This window comes from Opisthorchis viverrini (genome assembly GCF_000715545.1).
Source record: "Opisthorchis viverrini unplaced genomic scaffold opera_v5_235, whole genome shotgun sequence".
Lineage (NCBI taxonomy): Eukaryota > Metazoa > Platyhelminthes > Trematoda > Opisthorchiida > Opisthorchiidae > Opisthorchis > Opisthorchis viverrini.
In genome coordinates, this window is record NW_008751887.1 from 252944 (window position 1) to 276290 (window position 23347).

Consider the following 23347-nt stretch of genomic DNA (forward strand, 5'->3'; position numbering starts at 1 on the left):
AATAGTTGTTCCACAGCGAAGCATCCCCATTACCAAAGTTGAACAGTACCACATTTCTCCAGGTCAAATTTTGTAAACACTTACCACTGAAATGGATAAATAAAAAAATTGCATGAGTGACTAACAGAACCATTTTGCTAAGTACAGAAAAATGATAATTTCCTGACCGTAATGGAACTTCGTGAGGACGCTGAATCAGTGAATCTCTAATAAACCTCTGGCTCTCTTCTTATCATGTGTTCGTTATTACTTTTATTCTCCAGCATTTTTACCGTATATTAAATATGAAAGAACCTCTTTTTTAGTGCAGCCTTAATTCGGGTACTTCAACGTGGTAACGATCGACGTTTTTGCTAAAGGCTGGTGATATGCATTATCAAAACCTACGGTTATTTTTTGTCGAATAACTACCATTTCCAAGGAGGACTGGCTACAGAAAATCAACTCAAATCTTTTTGCCTTTACCAGAATTCATTCTTCTTGATCGCCAAAAGAGATATATGTATCGTCTAATAAATTTTGAATGATCTTCACTTACATGCTGACGGAGCTAGATAAAAAGGCGTACAAGTGTGGAAAGACGCGTTAGCTGACAAGCAGGAAGGAGGTAGCTACCCCAATTTTCCTAGGATGAAACAATGGTAAATCACACAAGTCGCTAAAAGTTCCATCGAAGTTAAAAAACGGCAGATGAGAGGAATATTCATTATTGTTTTTGGCAGTTTTAAGACAAGGAAGCGGAAAAGGGGTTACAATACCCGTTTTATAGTAAGGAAAGATGCAAACCTGGAGAAACGGTCGGGCGGTCGAAACAAAACAATCTGTCGCTGCATCACGTCTAATATTATGAAATAGGTTGCTCTTGAAAACAAGAAAATATATTCTATGATTGCTTTTGGATGGAACATATTCAAGAAACGTCTGGCTTCTGTTGAATGCTCACCTAGCCTACTGTCATAAGAAGCCGATGGAAGATTACGCTATATCTATGCACACCTATTATCTCGTGCCCTGCTTTTGAGCAGAACTGAATGCTATGCTGCCAGTCCTTTATCTGTCCATCCTGTAGAATTCCTTAGGGCGTTCGCACACCTTCGAACTGAATTGCAAGTGTGTGAAAAAACAAAGCTCAAAAGGAATGAGTCGTACCGCGCTACTCCAACTGCCAGTGATTGGTCGACGTACGCAGAGACACGTGGCCGATACCTTCATGCTAATCCGATTTGTCCCAATACAACTGAGCCTTTTGGGAATCGACTGCGAAAACATAATAATGATGCTTTTATAGCCGGTAAACATGGGCCTAGTGGAGTAAATATGTGATCAGTTGTCAGCTATGTCACCTCGGGCTGTAAGAACGAACTCAGCACATCAGATTTGAAACTGTTTGCTTTTCCGTTTGAAACGTGTTGAAATGCACTGTCCATCTTCAAAAATTCCACAGCATAAGAGGTCCGCCCAGAAGCCTGTCATTTTAGGCTTGATGGATGTGTACCTTTCGAAACGTTTCAATAACTGTAGCCTGTAAACTACGTAGACCGATCCACCAACAATTTTGAGATTTGATAGAGGTTGTAACGTTTTCGACGTCAATCTCCGGTCTTTTCTCCACGGGAACGGACGGTGAAGTTTACCTAGATGATGTGCCAAACTTAAATGACACTCCTGAGAATTCCAACTAGGAGGAATGTCATATCAGGTATTCTTCTTAATGAACTTTCAAAATGGGAGTTTTAAAGAGCTCTTCACTTCAATAAACTCATGGGACTATGTACAAAAGGGTAAGTGTTTTGACAACTAACATTAAGAATACTTCCTTTCGTTTTTTATCAATCACGGATAACAGAGGTTTCAACAAGTGGTTCTATACTCGGGATGTAGTTGGTATCAGTCTGGTCACTCTCACATTAACTTACAATGAAGTCCTGGATGGCTGTGGTCTTGGGAACATGAAAGTATGAAAAAGACTTACAAGATCAATCGAACGATAGACCTGTGGAAGGCATCTTATTTTTCCTCGTCTAATGCAGCCGAGCAAGTCGTTATCACTACATTTGTGATTGTTTTGTACAGTTTAAACACAGGTGGCCATGTTGGGCATCAAACCTTTTGTTTAAAATGACGGGAACAAATTTTCAAGTGGTGGCTAATGGCCATTCTACGCGGTAGCTACTTATACGGTCTGAGTAGTTTCCTGATATCCAGCACGAATGCCAAACTCTCGCTCGCGTAAAACTTAAGATGCTTGTTCATCGTTCATTGTAGTTGAACACGAGCTTCGTGTGCAAACTGTGTGTGATATAAACCGCCCTATTAGACCTGCAACCATTGCTTACTTTCTTCTTACCTTCTCTGTTATTACGTCCTATCTGATTTGCAGCATATTGTAGCAGGGTGCTCTTGCTGAATAACGAGAATGCTGTACCCATGCTGTTTCAGTCAAATGACTCAGGGATAACAGCATTTCAGCACTTTCATTCTGTCAACTTGATTTTCAGTGCTTAATTGTTAGGCTCACGGAAAATGAGTTATTCAAGGTTCACTTGTGGTAAGATCGGGCATACTAAATCTATAGTGTGCAGCTTACAAAGTTAGTCTATGTTAATAGTGAATAATTCGCTACTTAGTTGAAATGGATGCTCTTCAGTGCTGCGTGCGTGGGAGTCAGTGTCGCGTCCCGTTTAGCCGGTAATTCGATCGGACCAACTCCAGTCACTGTGTGAGGCCGGGTAGGATAACTCTAGCACTTTAGTCTCAAAGACCGACAACCGACAATGCCGCACACGCCACCCTGTTTTGAAGACAATACAAAAGAATTGGATAAGACAAATAAAATGACTGAAGTGTCCCATTGATCAGGAAAACAACAACATGATACCAAAAAACGGAAGGAAATGTTTTGCTGCTAAATTCTATTCACTTGTTCGTGGTAAACGTTAGCATGGAGCCCTGAGAACAAATCGATAAATTCAAATGCACGTTTTGCAAGTAAATTACTTACCACCGTCGCTGTCGTCGTCGGCGCCACCACCACCACCTCCACCTGCATAGTTTAACAGATGGAAATGAAGTAATTTTGCACCAAAATATTTGAATACAGAACCACAAAAGGATTGAGCGTGTTTGGGATAATCCAGCTGGCGAGTGTTAAAAACCTGCTCTGTCGTGCTAAATGAATGACATTCGCTTGAGAGATGCAGCAGACAACTACTTTTGTCGTCGTGTATGCTTAGCAAGCAAGCTGCGGTTATGAATGAACATGTGATGTGGCATTTATGCGGGCTCAGTAGTCCCCCATATCAAACAGTACTCGAAGGACAGCCCAATTAGACAGATGAATACGGTCTTACATTAGTGCGAAAATGTGTCTATTAAACACAGCCGATGACGTAGTTATCCCAAATCCGAACAGCAGCAAAAGGATGCACTATAACTGGTGTATTGCGGCCCGCAACAGGACACGTATATTATACAGCGAAAATCTGTTGTCTACGTCACCATTGAAGAAGCTGAGATACCTACATTTGAAAGTTACTACTTTACAAATACCAACTCAGCTTATACCGGAGCCCATCATATGATTTTGGTGCAATCAGACTGTAACTCTAACCTTCTCAAACCAATGACGTCAGAGACTGTTTGTTTTCATCAAAGTTTACAGTACGGTATTAGTACGAAGTCGTTTGGTCAAACTAAACCAAAGTAGACTGCGCATACCACGAACGTAAGCCGATATGAAAACAAGCTCGCTACGTTTCAAACCTGATCATAAATAGCCAGTACGCAAAATAAACATTTCCTCCTTTTTCGCCAACAGTTTTGAAAATATCACATTACTCGTACACCAACAGTGTTCCTTATAGATTGGGGGACTTGTAAGGCAGTAGTGGGATGAGATGCATTTATCCCGTATGTTTGTCACTTTCTGGAGAGGTCACCCGAAGATTTTGTCAAGAATTGGTGTCTTGTAGGAGACTATCCCTGAGTTGCAGGTTTTTGATAGCATCAGGTTGACACGACATGTTCCAGCGATTTTCTCAGTCTGGACCAAGTTATTTAATTCAAGCTCCTTGATAACTCAAGGCCTCATTTTAAGTTACCCAAGGACTAGTCCAGCTACAAACTCGTTCCCACAAATAAGCTTGACATGAGGGACAAACGTACGGGCGGCACACTTTTGCACGGATGTCCTAACTACATGCTGACGGCCTCCAGCGGTAAAGCTGGATTATTCAAAAGAGTTTCTGTTTTTGTTTTGTGGAGAACAAATTTTCCAACCCATTATCCAGAAGTGGCTCTCCAAATTCCGTACCCACTTCAACATGCATATAAACAATGTTCTAACCTGAAAAATTTAGTGCAACAATGCGTGTCAAGAGGAAAGAGACTAATTTCAATCGACTTTTTGAATCGCCTTGAAGGAAGAAAGCGAAGTAAGGTTGCTAACTCATGAGGGGTCACCCAAATATCTTCATCCGAGTTAATCTCTGTAGCTATATATTCTTTATAAGGAAGGGCTTAAACATTGGGAACATGACGATGGGCCATCCGCGAGTGGCCGAATCTGAATCGGTGCGACTGCAGGGAAGTAAAGTGTGTTGGTTTTATGCCATACGGTCGATGATCATAAATATGCTGTAACCCATTATTAGTTTGACCTTTAATCACTAAGGCGAACAAACATCCCTTCGTGCAGTTGGTCAAATGCTTAGTTGATATTAGAGTGTGTAAGATCACAATATTGTCTTTGCTAGGAGAAAAGTGTTCTCCCAGAAAAAAATTTACAGTAGTATAATTGAGGAGCTTAGGGCGGTTCTATAAAACGATTGTCAATTTACCGCAAGGCGTCACGAAACCAGACTGGCGTGGTCTTGTTGAAGAGGGGTCTGGTCTCTATTGAGACAGGGAAGCTTAGTGTGTCGTTTGATTGAACAGAGTATAGTAGTATAATTGAGGAGCTTAGGGCGGTTCTATAAAACGATTGTCAATTTACCGCAAGACGTCACGAAACCAGACTGGCGTGGTCTTGTTGAAGAGGGGTCTGGTCTCTATTGAGACAGGGAAGATTAATGTGTCGTTTGATTGAACAGGGACAATCGAGAATGCAGTGTATCATGCGGGCAGAGCAAGTGACGCTGTACGATGCTAAGAAAAACAAAGGTGTGCCCGAATGAAATTTCAAAGTCCCTTCACCTGCTATCTAGCACTGATCGTATCAAGTCTCTAGAATAGAGGCTCGCGCGATAGTTTCAACGTGCATTTACAATATTTTTAGTATACACACACCTCAAAACTTTTTTTTAGTGATATTACTCACCAGTATTATCATCGTCGTCTCCTTTCCCTCCTCCTCCAGCGCCACCACCACCTAAATATTTTGACAGATTGGAATTAAAACAGATGTGTGACGGAATCTTCAAGTACACAAAACCTAAGGCGGGATGCGGCAAATTTTATTCGAGCGTCTTTGAAAAATTTTTGGGAATGTATAAATTAAATAAACGGTACAGTGGATGATATCAGCCTGAGAGGTGTAGCAGTTTTCCTAAACCTACAGGCAGTGCCCTATAGTTCAGCTACACTGACGTGACAAACTGTTAGAGAAGTAATTAAATGGTTGCGTTTGTGAGGCGAAAATAAATCAGAGTATGCAGATATTCTATGCCGTGCCCATTGACTATATATCGAATAAAATTCAGAACCCATTTAAAGCTCTGAGAATGAATGTGCTTGAAGATATTTCTCGTTTTTTCCCCAATGTCAAATAAGCCTGATGAGTAAGCTTTCGAAGGCCGATTTTCAGATTTGTCTTGCTGAAATCTTGACTCGACGATGCGAATGGCGTAGGTAGCCTACAAGTTGTGGCTCGCTGTAGAATGATGATAATCAAAAGTTGATCTGTAATTCCACTGTAGCGTTAATCTATGGAAACCCAGGGCTTGTTTTATCAGTGAAGGATATAGAAGACAGCAGCAACAAAAAAAACGTTGGTTTTCTAATTTTAGTTTACATAGAAATATCGGTACTTCTCGGTAAAATTCACTGCGTATCCAGGAGGTGAAACACATGTGTTCACCCTAAACTGATGTAAAACTGCAAACCAAGGTGGGTGTAGTCTACAAAGCAACATAACTTAATTGCTAACACAAAGTGTGATCAAACACTATAGACAAAAGATAACTTAAAATTAGCCATAGATAGCCTTCTTTGGAAGGTCATTTGAGCTTAACTATGACACTTTGGTTACCGAGGAAGCATACATGTAAATTTTTTACATTTTCAGCATATTTTGAAGCATGTTTAACATCCTTTCACATGAGTGTAATTGCACAAATAATTGTAGCTAACGGCGACGTATGCGGTTTCTAACAGAAACATACCATGCTCTTCGTGGTGGCTTTCTGTGAGGGACGATGAATAAAAATGTAGTTTATCAAGCGGAAAAAACGTGTTACATAGGGTGTATGCGAAATGCATGATGGAAACATAGGTTTGTCTAACGATAAACAATAGCCTAGTGAAGATCTGCTACGCAGCGTTAATGCTTCCTCGTTTGGTGGTGAAACGTTTGAAACCAAGTTACCTACTCCACCAACCAGTACAACGGCCAGAAAAAGTATGATTTGTGTTGATGGATGAATTTGTTCATGCATCAGTTTATGCGGCATCTCCGAATTTGTAGACGAACAAGTCACTAACCCATTCTGGTATGAGCGAAAGTTCAGCTAAGTTTTTTAACACCTGACCAAGAAATTTTATGTATAACGGAGTCCCTGATTACGGGAGATCTATGTATCTTGTAGTTATTAGCTAACTGTTTCACATGCCAGTAGAATGTAGCTGGTCTGTGCAGTCATCTTAACCACATGAAATCTTTTTTTCCACACATGAGAAGAACAGACGGCGATAATGACAGTGATGATGCTTGTAGGTCAATGATACTTTTTCAAGCGCAGCCATTCAACGCATATGACCAAATGGTGTGGATCTCTTTGGTAAGGGATGAGTGGCATTATAGTCCGTATAAGCGAGACTTACTAGCATTGCTAGTCATCTGCTCTTGGCCGAAACGTTGTGTCCAAACTTCTTGCCCGGTGTTTGTGAGATGGGCCCTGTTGATGATTCTCATCACGGATGGCTGTACAGTGATTCTCGGTTTTTCCGTCAAGATTCGCTTCATTTTTTGAACAAAATTTCCAACAAAACTTTCCAAATGCTCCTCAAACTACCAACTAACGGAAGTGCGCACTACACAGACCACGGTGTAGGCATATAGATATATGTGCGGGTATTTATTAGAGAATATTTTACTTAGAAACTTTTGGTTCGAGTTTGCTGCCACTGTTTTCATTTCAAGTTAATCCACAGCTTGATCTTATACAGTACATGGGAATGTGTGTCAAGGTGCGTGACCTTGAGTTCATGGTACACTCATGCCAGTACAGGTGCTAAGCTCAGTTGTACATGTTCGTGCATGGGGTTTCGAACTTACCGCATCCAACCAGAAACTGTTTGCCTTATATTTAACGGCCCCCAAATTCTTTACCTACCACCTACATTCGTCGCTGTACTGGGGTGGCAACCTACAATGCTAGATGTTTGTATGTATGATCAACGTTCAACAATCAAGGTTAGACCGGAAGATTCATGTCTGTCCCGTGACCGTATCTGCCTGGGTGAACGGAGACATTAAATACTTGAAAATACCAAAGTTCGTTCTCACTTCAGTAACTGCGGGCAGTCATTTGGTGAATAACCTGCCAAATTATTCCAACAACTATCTAGTTATCCGATATTATGCGTCCGTTTCTCATGAGAAAATGAATACCATTAAGAATCTATGGCACACAAAGGCAAAACAAGCCCATTTGTACGTCTCAAAATTCATATCAGAGGATATTTCGTGAAGACGGGCACCCATATTGTTGAGAAGGAATCACTCATCCAGTGGCACGCAACACACTGAATAACCTCGAAAGAGGTAAAAGTGTCCTGTTTACAAAAGCCGAGTTGAGGCACATCAGCCAAGTGCTGACTGTGACTAACCACTTTAGGAGTAATGTCGTAAGTTTGGCTGGTTTCTCACATCTGTAACGTCTTCTTGGAAGAATTTTTGTGCATATGCCCCTACAAGACATCTGATAGCATTTATATTATTCACTACTACGTAACGCAGACGGAGACAGAACGATAATAACCATGCCACACAGGTTTAGCTGCAGCTCGTACTCAGCAAACAGCGGATAGATTCTAAGCAAGTGGAAAAACCCTCACACTTTTTTGTAGTTCGATTGCCGAGTTAAATGTGGGCTGAGATAAACCTGATGCAAATCACAAAATTTTTCTCTCATAGTACAGTGACTAATAATGACGGAAAACCTACGGGATTGCACTGCGCTCCAAATTGACAACAAGACCAAAGCACTGAACCAGATGTTCATGAGACTGAAGAATGCGAACACCGGTGATTTTTAGGCCTTTTTAGCAAAGACAATGCACTGATATGTTATTGCTATAAAAGGATTGGTTGGTATTTGTCAGGAGTGGTGAGAAGTTTAGCAAGGCAGGTTTGCACTCTGTGCGTATGCTTTAGTGTGTGACCAACTTCTACATCTGTCCAACCGTTTAATCGATAGCTCTTGCGCACACAAGTTGTGAGTTCATTTTTATACCTTTCCTCCACTTTTTTATTATGCTGAATACAAAGCTAACCTTGATGTGTACTAGGTATCCTGGAACAATACTCTTGTCTACTACCCATTTATTTATGTTATGACGGGCGGTTTTCCAAAAAAGATTCACATTGTCTAACTATTCGCTTCTAGATGTATCTTACAAGGGACTGGTCCTACCATAATTCGTTATTGACTGCTTGACGAAAGTCAATTTTCTAGCAACAGATCCAACTCTTTTTTCGTGTTTTATGGGTCATACCCCGAGCTGCCTAAATTATAAGCACTACAGGGTATTTTTAGCGACGTTGTTCGTGTAGTGCTGGTCACGAATCGATTCATTTTAAGGAACCTGATTTCATCATGATGGGTCATTCACATGTTGGTGCTACGTGCGGTTCGTGGAAAAGAGGAAATAGGGAAATTCGGTGCAAAAAAGAGGATAGAACGTATCGAAAAGTGGTTTGAGCTAAAACTTTCCTCGGCAGTGTTACCTTATACCTTTAATGCAGTGTACACATGCGTGACGCATCGACATATATATTACCCCCAAAAGCAACTGCGTAGAATTATCGCCGCTAGCTTGTACGTGAAAGAGTGGTGTACGCTTCCAAAACCTTCTTCGACCCTGTCATGCAAACAGAACATAAGATTGACGGAAACTCGGGACTGCGCCTGTCTGATGAGCCCCAAGAAGGGCGAAACCGGTCGTGGGCTGTCGAAGAGTTTTCAGCAAACTTGTGAGTAGTTTCCTTTATGAAGACAGATAGTACATTAAAGATTGCGCGTGCAAATCGTATTCAATAATCCCGTTAGTAGCATCACAAGTTGAGGCTGAATGGCGAACTACGTTAACTAGATCCGCTGCCTAATCGCATAGATGGAGCTACAGTGCTCTAAATAGAAGGCTCTCCAATCGTTTATGCTTCTGGCTTTTCTTTCCGCCTATCTGATGAGCCCCAAGAAGGGTGAAACCGGTCGTGGGTTGTCGAGGAGTTTTCAGCAACCTTGTGAGTAGTTTCCTTTATGAAGACAGATAGTACATTAAAGATTGCGCGTGCAAATCGTATTCAATAATCCCGTTAGTAGCATCACAAGTTGAGGCTGAATGGCGAACTACGTTAACTAGATCCGCTGCCTAATCGCATAGATGGAGCTACAGTGCTCTAAATAGAAGGCTCTCCAATCGTTTATGCTTCTGGCTTTTCTTTCATGATAACCAAGTTAATAGAACCTACTACCTTCGACAGATACGGCTAGCGCAAGCAATTCTTATCACACAGTTTCACCAGCAGTTCGAACAACCAAACACAGGATGCTTGATTTTGAAGTGGCTGAGTATTGTTCAACATCATGCTGACTTGATTTACGTCTGATCGATAACCCCAAGTTGTGAAGTGTGGCTAGACAAAGAATCGAGACGTTGCCCGGTAACCTGAGAAAACCGGTTGATGAGAGTATATGTTAAGCACACTTTGGTGTAAAACGTTTCTGACCATTGATATATCAACTGCATACACCGGTGGTTTGTCAGGTGGCTGATGATCTATTAGTAAGGCCTGGCAAGTGGCCTGAAAACGCTTCGTCACCAGCTAAAGAGTCATCATCAGTGCGAGTACTGGGAGGGGTACGGTATATAACGTCTAATCAGCGTGTCTCAGTCCGACAAAGTCTGAGATGGACTAACAATATATTTGGGATGTATCGGTTAATATTCGATAGAAAAGCAAACTGAGGAGGGTTTGAGTCTAGGAACTTCTCAAGTTACTGCATCCTATCTACGTGGATCTCCTTCACCAAGCAGACAAGTACAATTTACTCGAAACACCGACAACTGGTTTATAACATAGTAGTTTTGGTCGAACGTGTAACAGTGATGTTTGCGTTTTTATTTGATGCTGTCTAAACAGCAATCATAGATTTCAAGTTGTAGGGCTTAAATTATCTGAGCGCATACACTTCCCATGACCCGATGGATAATGATGGTTTTGTATAATACACTGTAAGGAGTCAATCTTTTAATGAAACACAGCAATGAGTTTTTGTACGATACACCAAGTGTAGCTCGTCGTAGCTTTTCGAATGTCTGCTGCAAGATAATGCAAGGTAGAACGGAATATAACGGAACAAACGTTCATACCATCGATACTTTGAAAGCCAGTCAACCACCAACCGCACCTTTGCGATGCACCACCAACGGGTGACGAAATGTTTGCAATCTTATCGCCAATCTTGGCGAATAAACCGTCAACCGGGTTGAACACATCCGGACTTCATATGCTACAATCCGTTCCACCACGCCCCTAAATTCACACTGAGAGGCCAGTGCGTAATCGAAGCCCTCTTCAGTGATACCATGCCAGTTACCCGCATTTGGGTATCGCATCAATCCGAAGCTGCATTCCACAACGTGCACAGAACAGCCGGTGGCTTGTTGAATTGATCAGTACCAAAATATAACGACCAAAAACATCCAGACAGAAGAGGTAGACTACATCGGTTGTATTCCCTTTGGTGAACGAACTGCTTTCAGCATCCCAGTGATTAGATAACTTGCTCTGATTCATTTATCCCTCTGACACTGTTCATTTGTTTACCTGTGAAGGGATGCAGCAAACCGAATGCAGCTCATCTTGCTGCGTTTCATTCCTTTGTGTTATCTCCGTGGTTGTAACGGGACTGTCGCCATGATCGCAGCCACGGGAATATGTAACTTTCACTGTTAATCATTAATTATAGTATTCTATTTTTTTGCAGCGCCAATTTAGAATTTTATCAACGTTGTAGAGGGCTGTTGAAGAAGGTTAATTGTGAATCGACTTCCATGACGCCCGATACGAGCCAACGAACACGCAGGCGATGGGAAGCTTATTAACCACCACGGTGTGGAAGTGCCAAGACTTGCATTGTTCAGCCAAAGGCTACTCCAACCAACAACAACGCGCGTACTAGCCATCAAAATCCGAAATATATTCACAAAAGTACTTGTCCGATTGGGCTCTACTGAAGGAGTTTATAGATAACAGTGTATTCGAAATAATTGCACTTCAACTAAGAGGACTCGAGTTAACTTTTCCACCAAACAATATGCCTTGGAGAGACGCTGGCCCTGGAGTAGGAGTTCCACATAGTAAGCCGAAATATACTTTGTTTAATGGATTCGTTTGATTTTACTGTACAGCTATCTGTATGGGCCTTTGACCTAAGTGATTTTGCTTAGTTATACTTGTCACGCATACCGAAAGAAAAAGCATATCTATTGCCTACTGCCACCAGAACAGTTTTGTTAGTCTACAGCCCGTGTAACAGTGCGAACCTGGCGCAGGATACCCCTGGTATGACAGCAAGCGGCCGACATCATGGTTTTCCCAGAGTTATTAACAAACGTAGTGGAATAGCTAGAAAAGAGGCTGATTTTTGTGGATTAACGTTCAGAACGTTTGGGATAATTCTAGGTGACCGTTACGACTGCTCAGTTTTGTACAACAGGTAAGGTATGTGCATTAACACTTGAAAACTGTGATCCACGTGCGATATGATCAGATTTGCCCTTGTTGTTACAAGGTCATACCAGGAAAGTTGTACCAATACAGTAACAGGAGTCTCTGCATGCCCTTTATGGACATTGTGCGATTAAAAGAATCTTAGTCTGACGGTTTACCGCTACCCACAGGTCTATTCATAACTCTATACCGTGGAATGATCTAGGCGCTAATGCGTTAAATCTGCCAATCTTCAGGGTTCCAAATAATCTCAGAATTCGGCTTTTACTTCTAATCATCTCTAGAATGTGTATTGTGAGTGCAACACATTAAAGTTAAGCATACTAATGTCTCACAGGTGTTTGTGCACACGAAAATACACAAACATTTTGAGATTTGGCAGGCGTTGTTTTGTCATTTCTAGAGAACTTAGAACGGTTTTGTTGTCATACTACATCGGCCCACGATTGTGCACTGAATCACAGTTGAAAAAGTGTGCAGAACACTTGAAAGACACTTTCTAGAGAACTTAGAACGGTTTTGTTGTCGTACGACATCGGCCCACGATTGTGCACGGTTGAAAAAGTGTGCAGAACACTTGAAAAACACCATGCTGAGGAATGTTTGGAAAGTTGAACAAGTAAAGTGCACGTGCTCAGGAAAGTGACCTCAACTGAAAAACTGTGTGCAGAGCTGTTTGAAAATGTGCCCGACCAGACTTACGACTGTTCGATTTATACTGAGCGGAGGCTGTGCTAAATGATGCCAAGAGAATGATTAGTTGTCAATACTCTCATTGACAAGTTCAGCTTAAGCGAAGTCACCGACGTTAAGTGTCAAACCCTCAGAAAGACTGCCTAGTCAATCGCTGCGAACTATTGCTATTGAAAATGTTTGGCCGTGGTCCGTCTCAGAACTTAAAGTTTTGTGAACGAACAGCGAACCATTTATGATAGAAGTGTGAGAGTTCTTTTGTATTGATAAGATTTCTACTCGTTAGCTGTGACCCCTACTGCGTCGCACGTCAAGCATAGTGATTTCTCTTCCGACCAGGTCTAAGATGAATTGCTCTTAAACTGGACTTTTCTAAAGCTGTCTACATACAGGAAAAGTGCCTACAGAAAACCTCACTTTAAAAAAATACTTCTGGCCAGTCCGTGAAGGCACATTTTTGGAGAAAATCACTCCCAGAAGAGATTAGATCGTAGAAATGACCGTTGTCTGTCCATTTCTCCAAGTGGTCTCCTAGATGGGGCTGTCTGTAGACACGTATTACTCACTCCTGTCTCTGATGGCCTAATAACCTAATAACAGTTGACGTGTTATCTGATACCACACTTGTCAAATTTGTTGCTCCTGAATTGGCACTCCTTAAACTGAGTACCGAAAAGATATGAGAAATTACCGATCCACAAGAATTGCTGCCGTAGTAAACACAGATAAAGAAAGTCCCAGAAAACGCATTAGAATGAGAGTAAAATTGGAAAACAATAACCCTGATCAGGTAGTGAAGTGGGAAGCCAACCCCATGAAAACCAATGAATTTAGGACAAAAATCATTCATTCAGCTGTAGCACCCTTTCGGTGCCTAGCTGCCATGCCACACGAAGGAGGCACGAGGGCTGGGATACTGCCAGGTTGCCCAAGCCTAGACAGGGGAAGTCGAGAGGCAGAGATCGGGTTCGAACCACGGACCTTGCGCCCGAACCACCTGGTCTATCTCGCCCCCAAATGACAAATGGCAAATGACAGTTGAATCCGGTTAGGAATGACGTCCTGACTGAAGTTCTGAACTAGTCACAGATTGCAGCAAACGCCGTTTTTTATTATCAGTGTATCTGAGAGAACACGAAGTGCAACGATTGAAGAAGCATCACCCCATATTTCAACAAATTAACAAGTATAATAAGTTATAACGTCTTCAGCTGAAACCGTTTTAAGCTGAGCCTAGAGTGTGGCTAAAAAAATTAACGTCGATGGGTCAGGAACGAGAAATTTTTATTTACGTGGTGTAACGAGGAGAAAATTATCATTCAATGAGATAAATGAATGCTGTGAGCCTCGTAAGCTCCCATGACAATGGAGTTTGCCTACCTGATGGACTCTAAGAAAGACAAAACCGATTAAGGGCTGTCAAAGATTTTCAGAAATCCCATGACAATGGAGTTTGCCTACCTGATGGACTCTAAGAAGGACAAAACCGATTAAGGGCTGTCAAAGAGTTTTCAGAAACCTTGTGAGTAGTTATTTTTACAAAAATAGGTTGGAGATATTTACAAAATTTCTATGTCGAACTGTCTTTGGCGGAAACTACTCAGTCTTCCTAACCACACAACATCATTACGCAGTGTAGCATAGTCAGCTGAATAAAATAATTTGTCAGAGACTAAGTTGAATTTAGTTGTGTTTACCATTAAAAGGAAATTAGTTTGCAGATGAAGTAAGGTGCCGTCCAATTTGGATTCATTTTAAACATAAGGTCTTTGGGATTTCGGGGACGGTGCCTACCTGAAGGTCTCTAAAATGACTGAAACCGTTCGTGAGCTTCTGGAGAGTTTTCAGTAAACTTTTTAGAATTGTGCTAAATCATACAGACGGGACATTCTTCAGCGTTTGACGCACTTCTATGAGTGCTTGCCAGCTTTCCCAAATGACGTTTAGCTGATATATGCTTGCTTTTAATGTTCCCCTTACCCGAGGTTTTAAGATCCACCAACAACGGGTGGAGATATTGTATAAAAATGAGTAGTGCAAAAAATTTCTAGGATGGTTCCTATTTTCTAAATTTACGATCCCGATCCACATGTATGAGATGAAAGTCCGGTTAGACGCAAAACGAACAACTAAACATTTGGGTGAACTTAATCACGCCCAAGTGAAGAAAAGTGAGGCTGTTGAGTTGGTTCAATTGCTCTGTACAAAGTAAAAGCTCATATCGTGAATCCGAACATAAGCAGTGCACCAGATTGAGCTTACTGGACTACTTTACGCCCTTTTCAAGCTAACCTCAATACTCTTGCTGACCTTGAGGCACTTGACCTTCATAAGAGGCCAAAGTGAGTTCGCTGCTTCACACTACTCAAAATCATATGCAATCACACTTAATTGAATTTGCTTGTTCCAGCAATGGTGTTCTTAAAAGAGCATTCAGGTCATCGGAAGCACTTAAAATTGCAGTTCACTCTCATTACAATACCGTAAGCACATGAAAATACACCAGAAGAATGAGTCAATGTATTAGTCATAATTGGACTTTGAGCGTCTTTTTTTACATGCTGCGCGATCCACCATAGGACAGGAGTTAATTCATTCAAAAAACTTCAGCACTGGAGTTATTTCTTGCCACAGAGTTCGTGAGAAACGGACGTTTTCTTGGAAATTTCCGCCATTTGGTTAGGGGTAGATTTCACCAGCTTGGCAAACGTCATTAAAAACTGGACGAAAACAGCCAAGAGGAATGAGGACTATTCACCGAAAACGTATACCGCAACAGCTCACCAACGAAATGCAGGTGAAACTAGGTGGACGATTTCCTCTTGCTGTTTGGTTAATCACCGCTTCGAGTAAATTTATCCATCAAGTCTGAAGCTTTGTTTTTCTGAGTTGCCAGAATCAACACACAGAAAGTGCGCGTATTCGCGTCACAAGCTTAGATTCATCATTTCAGCCCTATTCGTTTTGAGATTTCGAATCATTCCGTCTAGATGAACTTTCTACCTGAGACCATACCGTGGCAAAATGCAATAAGAAACACAGTATAGAGCACAACATGTCAATCTGTGCTACGAAGTATAAAAGCCAATTTCATAAATTCTTCAAAAGATGCCTCGAGATGAACCCGGATATCTAGATAATTTAGCCATCTTCGCCTTAGCTGGATATCCATAATCGTTATTGTTGAATTTTCATGCTCATTTGCCATCAGCTTGCCTTCCATAAACACGTGTTGAAGCGATTATCGTACTGTACCAAGTGCCCATCGATCTAGTTTACCAGCGACAGTAAAGTTTACCAAGCCAAGAGGAGTTTCCAAGGCAGCCTGGTTTAGTAACGATCTACTGTAACCTTAAATGGACCTGCTTTGGTATGCTTGCACTAGTTCACACTACACTGTTATACACAACACATCCTCAAAAAGACCTACAGCCAACAAATCCAATAAAGCGGCCCGCCAATTATCGGTTCAAACTCCTGTATGAACATGCCAGTCACTTTCATGTGCACAATGCTGAATTATATATATATATATATATATATATATATATGTATATGCAAACATTGCTTATCAGCTTGGTGGTTGAAAACCTCCAAAACCTCCGAAAATGTCAGTAGGACTTCGTCGCGGCTAGGAGTTGATCGAGGGTGCATTTAGCTCAACGTGCTTTCATTAAACACTAGTCCTATTTGCACTGCTTGTGAATCGCGTTGTCCATAAGAGACTCAATCCGGTAATTGTACTAGAGTATGACGTTTACCGGCCCAAACACAACACTCGTACTACTAACTGCGGGGTAGCCGACTGAAACATGAATTTTTCATATGTGAGCGTTAACGACGCTTCTTGTTTACCTTAGCTTAATTTTAGCATCTGAAAGCCAGACAAGTTAAACGTGAGTGTCACTTCAACGAGAAATCCGAGTCCTATGAACAAAGCTATGAGTGGTCTAGGAGAAAGAATCGCACAGAACCAACAGCTACGGTTAGCGTTGACTTGATTGCATCTCACTCATACACTGCTCTTACTCTCACTTTTAAACGCTACCATTGAAAGGAAGAAGGCCTTCGCTGGGGAGTTATCTATTACAAAAAACTATCTATTACAAAAACTGCATCTCTATCCTCTCTTTCAACGTGCCTTCCTGAACTTTCCTGGATATTCATTGACTGTTGCTCAAATCCAAGCAAAAGCTACAAAGAGACTCCACAAATTCTGTAATAAATTTCAAGAGATGCAAACCGGATTTACGAGAAAACATGCAACTCACATGCCTCAACAACTAGTAGTATCATCGTTGCACCATTATCTAAAAACTCCCGATTTTGCGATCGCACCCAAGTAAACGACAAAACTTCAATATATCCGCTTTATTTGGTTCCGTGTCAAGTAACAGTCAAACATAACGCGTAGCCAGCTCACTGTAAACAGTCTCTGTTCGGTTTCAGTAGTCTACGAATCATTACAAACATTGTCTACCACTATAAAGCTCGTCACTTTGAGGACTCAAAATTCTCGCTCACATCCACGGGAAGCCAAACCAACCATTGTGGCGAAATGTGGCCTGGAACGAAAAAGTCATTCAAAACATAGAGGACCAGGACTTTTCGCACTCTTTTGTATCATTCTGTCAGGTCAAAAATCGCTTACGTTTCCGCATGCAGAGCTTAGATTTTCGGTACGGGGAATGAAGTCTTCGGAAAACGATAATTTGGTGTGCGCAACACCAAACCACCATATCATTTGGCGCTACACACATATTTCGACTGAAGTGACCGTTACACAGCCAAAAACCCGTTTTTCGATTGCCTCGTTGCGAATTCCCCAATATCAGCTCTCACAAGCCATGGAGGTAATGGTTATCAAGTTCCTGAAAGAGCCTCGACTCCGCTGTTGGGAATGAACACGTCTCACTGCAGAACAGGCCATACCATAACATGGCACACGCGTCCTTCGAGATTCAGAATTATGCAACTTTTGCGCAAATGTGACGCGAGCCTTAGAGGTTCGGGCAATGACTTAAACCGTCGCCCTTTATTTGCAAGTAATATAGTACCTTTCTAATTTGAGCTTTTGTCCCGCTTTCTTAGATTCCGGTTGTACCAATTCACTGGTTTTATTGCTCATTGTATTGTCCCTGTGTACTTTACCTTAGTCGCACCGCCGGCAGTTTCAAAACAGCTCACGGTTTTCACCCAGGTTTGAGGCAGTTTCAGATTGACAATACCGCACAATCGCTTTGCTAACACACTGGCTTGTCATCGTCGCATTTGGCCTATGCTTTGGACGCAAAATGCACAGTGTTTTGCTAAACCTAAACCAGATAAGGACCTACAAATAATCAAATAAATAGCCTTGGAATAACGGCGAAAAAGCACCTAGATATGCCACCATTTTTAAGGGGTCTGTAGCAGTAGTACAAATGCTTTCAATCCGAACTAGCTTATGTTCCTTTGCTACTTGATAAAATACGGGTAACCAAGGCAGAAAATTTTGGAGGAATGAGCTTATGCATCCAGGGCACCATATCCACGTTTGATGCGTGAAAATGTTTCATTTATGAGCAAACTTAATCCTCTTGAGAAACTCTCAAGATGGTACTGTGCACAAGCTGTTTTCGGATATAATTCTTCGGTGAAACGTCCCTCAATTAAGAGATTCTACCATAAGCAAGGAGGCAACTCCACGCTTTGGTAATGCTTCTTCCAACAAAAGGCGCGGTTTTCTTTGTAAGAAGGTATTCCGTTCAAAACATGAGAGATCGCGATTGGCTTAAAGATGTTGCACCGAACAACAGAATCGTTCACCGATCTGAATCTACCATGAATGTTGAAGACAGTGTGAGATCAAAACTGTCGTACTCAGCAGCTCAGGTCCGTAGAAAGTTAGGTTTCAGATAAATTATAACATAACTACCGGGAATCTTTAGATGCTGTTGTCCTACTTGGGCTGTAGTAGTGGAGATGCCGAGACCGAACAGGAAACTCAAGACTTTATGATTTTCTTGTTTTTCAATTGCATCTACTAGTAGTACTTGCACTCAATAGGATGTTCGCGATTTGCCTCACAAAAATGATGACCCAAGTTCTTCCCTTCCAATAGATGAAGTTTTAAAAACTCTTCTCCTCTTTTGTAATTTTTATTAGAGATAATGTATCGATTTCGGAAGTTATGCAAATCTTAGGTTGGCTTATAACTTCTAGTCAGCTAAAATATTTGATGAACCGATGACATATACATTGGAGAAATCGATTGTTCACCCCCGATCAACTATTTCACAATCAGTTGAGTTGACAGATGCTATAAATGAGAAATTTTCACTAATCGGAGTTAGACTACAGGTTATGTTCTATTATTCTACCATTTTTCCTTGGTAAGTAATGTGGCTGAACCATAAAGCACTTGGATGAATTTAGGGAGATACATCTTCCGAGACTCCATGTCCACAACAAGCAACAAATTAAAGGACTAGCACAGTTACGTAATGTATCAATTTAAACCTTCAGTAAGTTTAACATTCTCACTTGTTTATGATAGTCAGTTACGGTGAATTTGATTGTTTTATTAGTCTCTTTTGAGACGGCCTTTTGCCTGACGTTGTCCAAAATTGTCTTTAATTTTAGCTACGTGTAATAATTGAGTAACATAAAAGATGCTCGTTCGCCGTTCGTGGTCATTGTGTACACACTTTCAACTGAATCACCAAGATCCACATAATTTCTATCAACAAAATCCTCACAACAACCGCAAAAACACTGTCTACCACTTCAGTTTGAATTGTGTTTCTGACAGCAGTAAAATAATTCGAATGGCCTTTCTGTTCATCCGACAGACGACAAACCAAATGAAATGTACAGGTTCGTATGCCTGTGGGTCTCGGAAGTCCAACGATATGTTACATCTCTGCGGACTAACCTCTGATTTCTAAAATACTTCCTTTTAGTATACCCATGATTGTCAAATATCATGGTTTTGCTGGCGGTAGAAATATAAGGAGCAGGCACTCAATATCAAAATGTTTGTTCATTCGTTTCTTCTACTTGGTCTGTTATCCTTATAAAAGATCCAAAGATTACCTAAAAACTGGTTTACAGTTATACTGGAAGTTTATAGCAGTGACTTGTCAACAGTGAAGGGGATCTATCTTTTGTGACTGATATTTCGATTTTCTACTACAACTTTACTGTAAAAGCTCTTCAACGAATAAGTCTAAATGATCAGGCTCGATCATTAGTACCTTAGCGGGGCTGATAAAGACCCAAATTCAAGTTCAAACTACTCGCAACTAGACGGTTTCTCTAACTGTGTGACTCAAATTGTGGTAGCATTTCAGTCACTTCTTTGTGCAGGTCAGTCATTTTACAATATAGTCAATTCGCCCCATTCTAGTAACTTTCCAGTTCAAAACTGCCAACCTTCCCGAATATAACACTCGAAAAACGACACATCCAGATTTTTCGAGACAAGTGCACTCGAAAAGGCAGTACTGGCCAGGAGTCACATACTTTCCATTCTGTATTGCATCCCTTCAGCACTGAGTTATCTCGAGGTTGTCCCACGGTCAGCTGTTATGCATTGGCCCTATCGTGCCAAACCGTAGACAAACCTCTCTGACCTGTTTCCAAGCTTTAGCTGTACATCACTTGTTCCCGAACTGAATGATTAAGAACTCCTCGTAATGGTTGGACACTACTTTTTCCCTGAAAGTGGAGAAATTACGATTCGGTCATTCCTTCTCTTTAAAGGAAAGAAGAGACGAAGGCTTGAGAAGGCTATGTGTGGGAATACTGCCATTCCTTCTGCTCACCAGGAATGTTTTCTTTGTTCATAATACCTGGGCTACTTCCACCGAATGTGGTTACTCCAAGCTAATAGGTCTGTTGTTGCCGGCACTCGAGTATTCGGCAACAAACCCCACCTTTGGAAGCCAAATCAGTTGTGTCGAAGCCGGCAAGTTTGCTGGTCATGTGACTAGACCATATAATGCGGTGTTGAACTGTCCTGTTAAGAATTCAACTGTGAACAACCTAACCCAAGCATCAACAGCAAATTTTTTTCCAGCCAATGAAACCAAATCATGCAAGTTGCCTACAATGTTTTCACGAAGAGCATTTCCGGAGTCAATTCTCTTGAGGCTATATCGACCTCTACGGTTTGACCCTATATTTGAAATATGATTGCATAAAAATATAACATTTGACAAATTCGATCTTCACTGATGGTATGAATGGTATGGTTTCTTCGCTTCTCAAGAGAGTTTTCCGACAATGAGGCTTCGCTTGTCAGTATGTTTAAGTATGTTGCTGACTTCAGGCGTGCCAGATCAACCAGTGAAATACTGTCTACTTCTCTGGTTAATTCAGTTTTTCATGTTGATGCTTCTTAATTAAAACAGTTTTTGTCTCTCCGAGCCAACTCTCTGAACATTACTCAACGTCTGGTTTTGCCAACCCTGGAGCTGATCGGGTAATCACAGACTCCGGGGCTCCATCAACCATATGTTCTACTTGAACCCAAATTGGACAGATTTCGAAAAATGCTGTCATTCCCTCAAAATAAACTCAAGTGAAACCACCCAAATCCCTCGTTCTTGATGGTCTCCTTTAAGTGAATGTACTGCATTAGGCCGCAACCAGAACACGGCAACCAGGACATCTTGAGATGAAGTTTGTCAAATGTTACGTACTTTCAAATACACGAGAGTGTGGAATATCAATGGCTCTTCAGAATGCCAAAATATTCTAGCCAGACAATTCCGAAAACGAGCACATGGTCAGAAGTAGCTCCTGCTAGATCGGCCCCCAAAATTGTGTCACTGATAAACCAGACGTTCTCAGTTTCAATCCACTGTTTGAAGTTACTCGTTGGAAAGGGTATAGCTAGGTCAGCAGGCAGCACTTCGAAGATACATAAGCCCCTTATTGTAATCTAAGATAGTTACCTTCCCGTTGAATAGTTTCTCTACCAGGTGTTGTGTGAGGCATCGCCTGAAGGAAGCATCGAGAAAAGCAAAAACCAATGGTAAAGCGTGCGCACAAATCTGACGGGTTCAGTGTGTGCTAGACCTACGACTATGCTACTGATTATGATGGTAATAGCCAAGAGCTGTGGAATACTGTCAACAGTTCTTTTCTGGCCACGGTTCACACGAAGAGTTATGACCAATTGTGAAAAAATTACAACCCACTTAAAATAAGTTCAAATGATTGAGGTTAGGTGGATTTTTCCAGTTCGTTTCCATATCGGCAATGTTCTGATGGCCTGTTCTCTGATTAGTTCACAATTAAAAGGAGGCTTCGGAAATGAATCTGTCTTATATTTTAGTTCCACATTGTTCTATTTTTCTAGCTCTCCCGGGATTTATTCTACTGATATATAGTATGCATGGCGAGTCTCCAAACATGTGGACATGTTCACGTTAGATAATATGCTTAACGAGTCGGACAATTAATCCCAGGCTATGTTAACCTCCTGACACGGTTTGATAAGGCTGCCTGATCAGGAAGCATCAGTTAAATCACGAGTTCCAGTAAGAGCACAGAAATCCAAGAGGCTTTTGAGGTTGCTTTACATTTGTTGAGATAGTCTGCAAAGAGACATAGTACTCTTGGAAAAGGTGTGGAACCGATTGAGAAGTCATTGTTTCAGAAGAGCTCGGTAAACGGTCGGTAGTTTTTATTCGGGCAACAGATAAGGTCGGGTGGAAACTAAAGACCACAGTGTACGAGAAGCCAACCGACACTGAGACAGTTTTGAACTACTCATCTGCCCATCCGAAGTCGGTATTCGCCAGCATTGCGTCATCATTGTTTAGGCGTGTAAGGGCCCTGTGCACAGAAGAAGCTGACCAGGCGGCGACCCGAACTGAAGCAAAGAACAAACTTCGGGGTAGTGGATATCCAGCTAGTTTGATTGGGCCTTATTTGCGAAGGGTATTCGTACCGGTAGCGAAACTCAACAGGGAATAGATCGGGACCGCGGTCATTCCATATAAACCAGGGACATCGGTGGTAATTCAAAGAATTCTAAACACGGCTAGTAGCTTTCCAGAGGGGGGAAGCACTGGACATGGGACACAGAATAGACTTGGAAAATGTTGAGGTTTTGAGGCGAAGACTACGGTCCACGTCACATAGACTGATCACCGAGGCGGTAGAAATCGACAAGCATCCCGGCGTTAACAGATTGGAAGAAGTGAAACTGGCTAGCGTGTGGAGAACGGTCTTGGGTAACTCGAAGTAGCACGTGTTGGTGTGCGGTTATCGGAAGTAAGAGTGGTCATCATCTGAAATCCACTTGACCTCAACCCCCTCAAACTAAATTGTCGGAGCACCCACAATCCCACAAAGACCAGGGAAAATCTGACAGCTGTACCCAAGGTGAATCATCAGTTAAATCGCCCTGAAGTGGAAGATTAAGAAAAAAAAGCGATTGGAACTAATTTGAAACTCCCCCCAACCAATCAATTCAAGATTTTG

The 23347-nt window shown here is 41.6% G+C and overlaps 1 protein-coding gene across 1 annotated transcript in view; it reads left to right on the forward strand.

Moving 5' to 3' along the window:
- T265_08668 (hypothetical protein) overlaps positions 1-23347 on the forward strand; it is a gene marked incomplete at both ends in the record, with an annotated part of 92274 nt that overhangs the window by 39227 nt on the left and 29700 nt on the right. The window contains one exon of the mRNA XM_009174539.1: positions 16740-16853. Within this exon, the coding sequence (XP_009172803.1) occupies positions 16740-16853 (114 nt within the window). The remainder of the gene's footprint in view (positions 1-16739; positions 16854-23347) is intronic.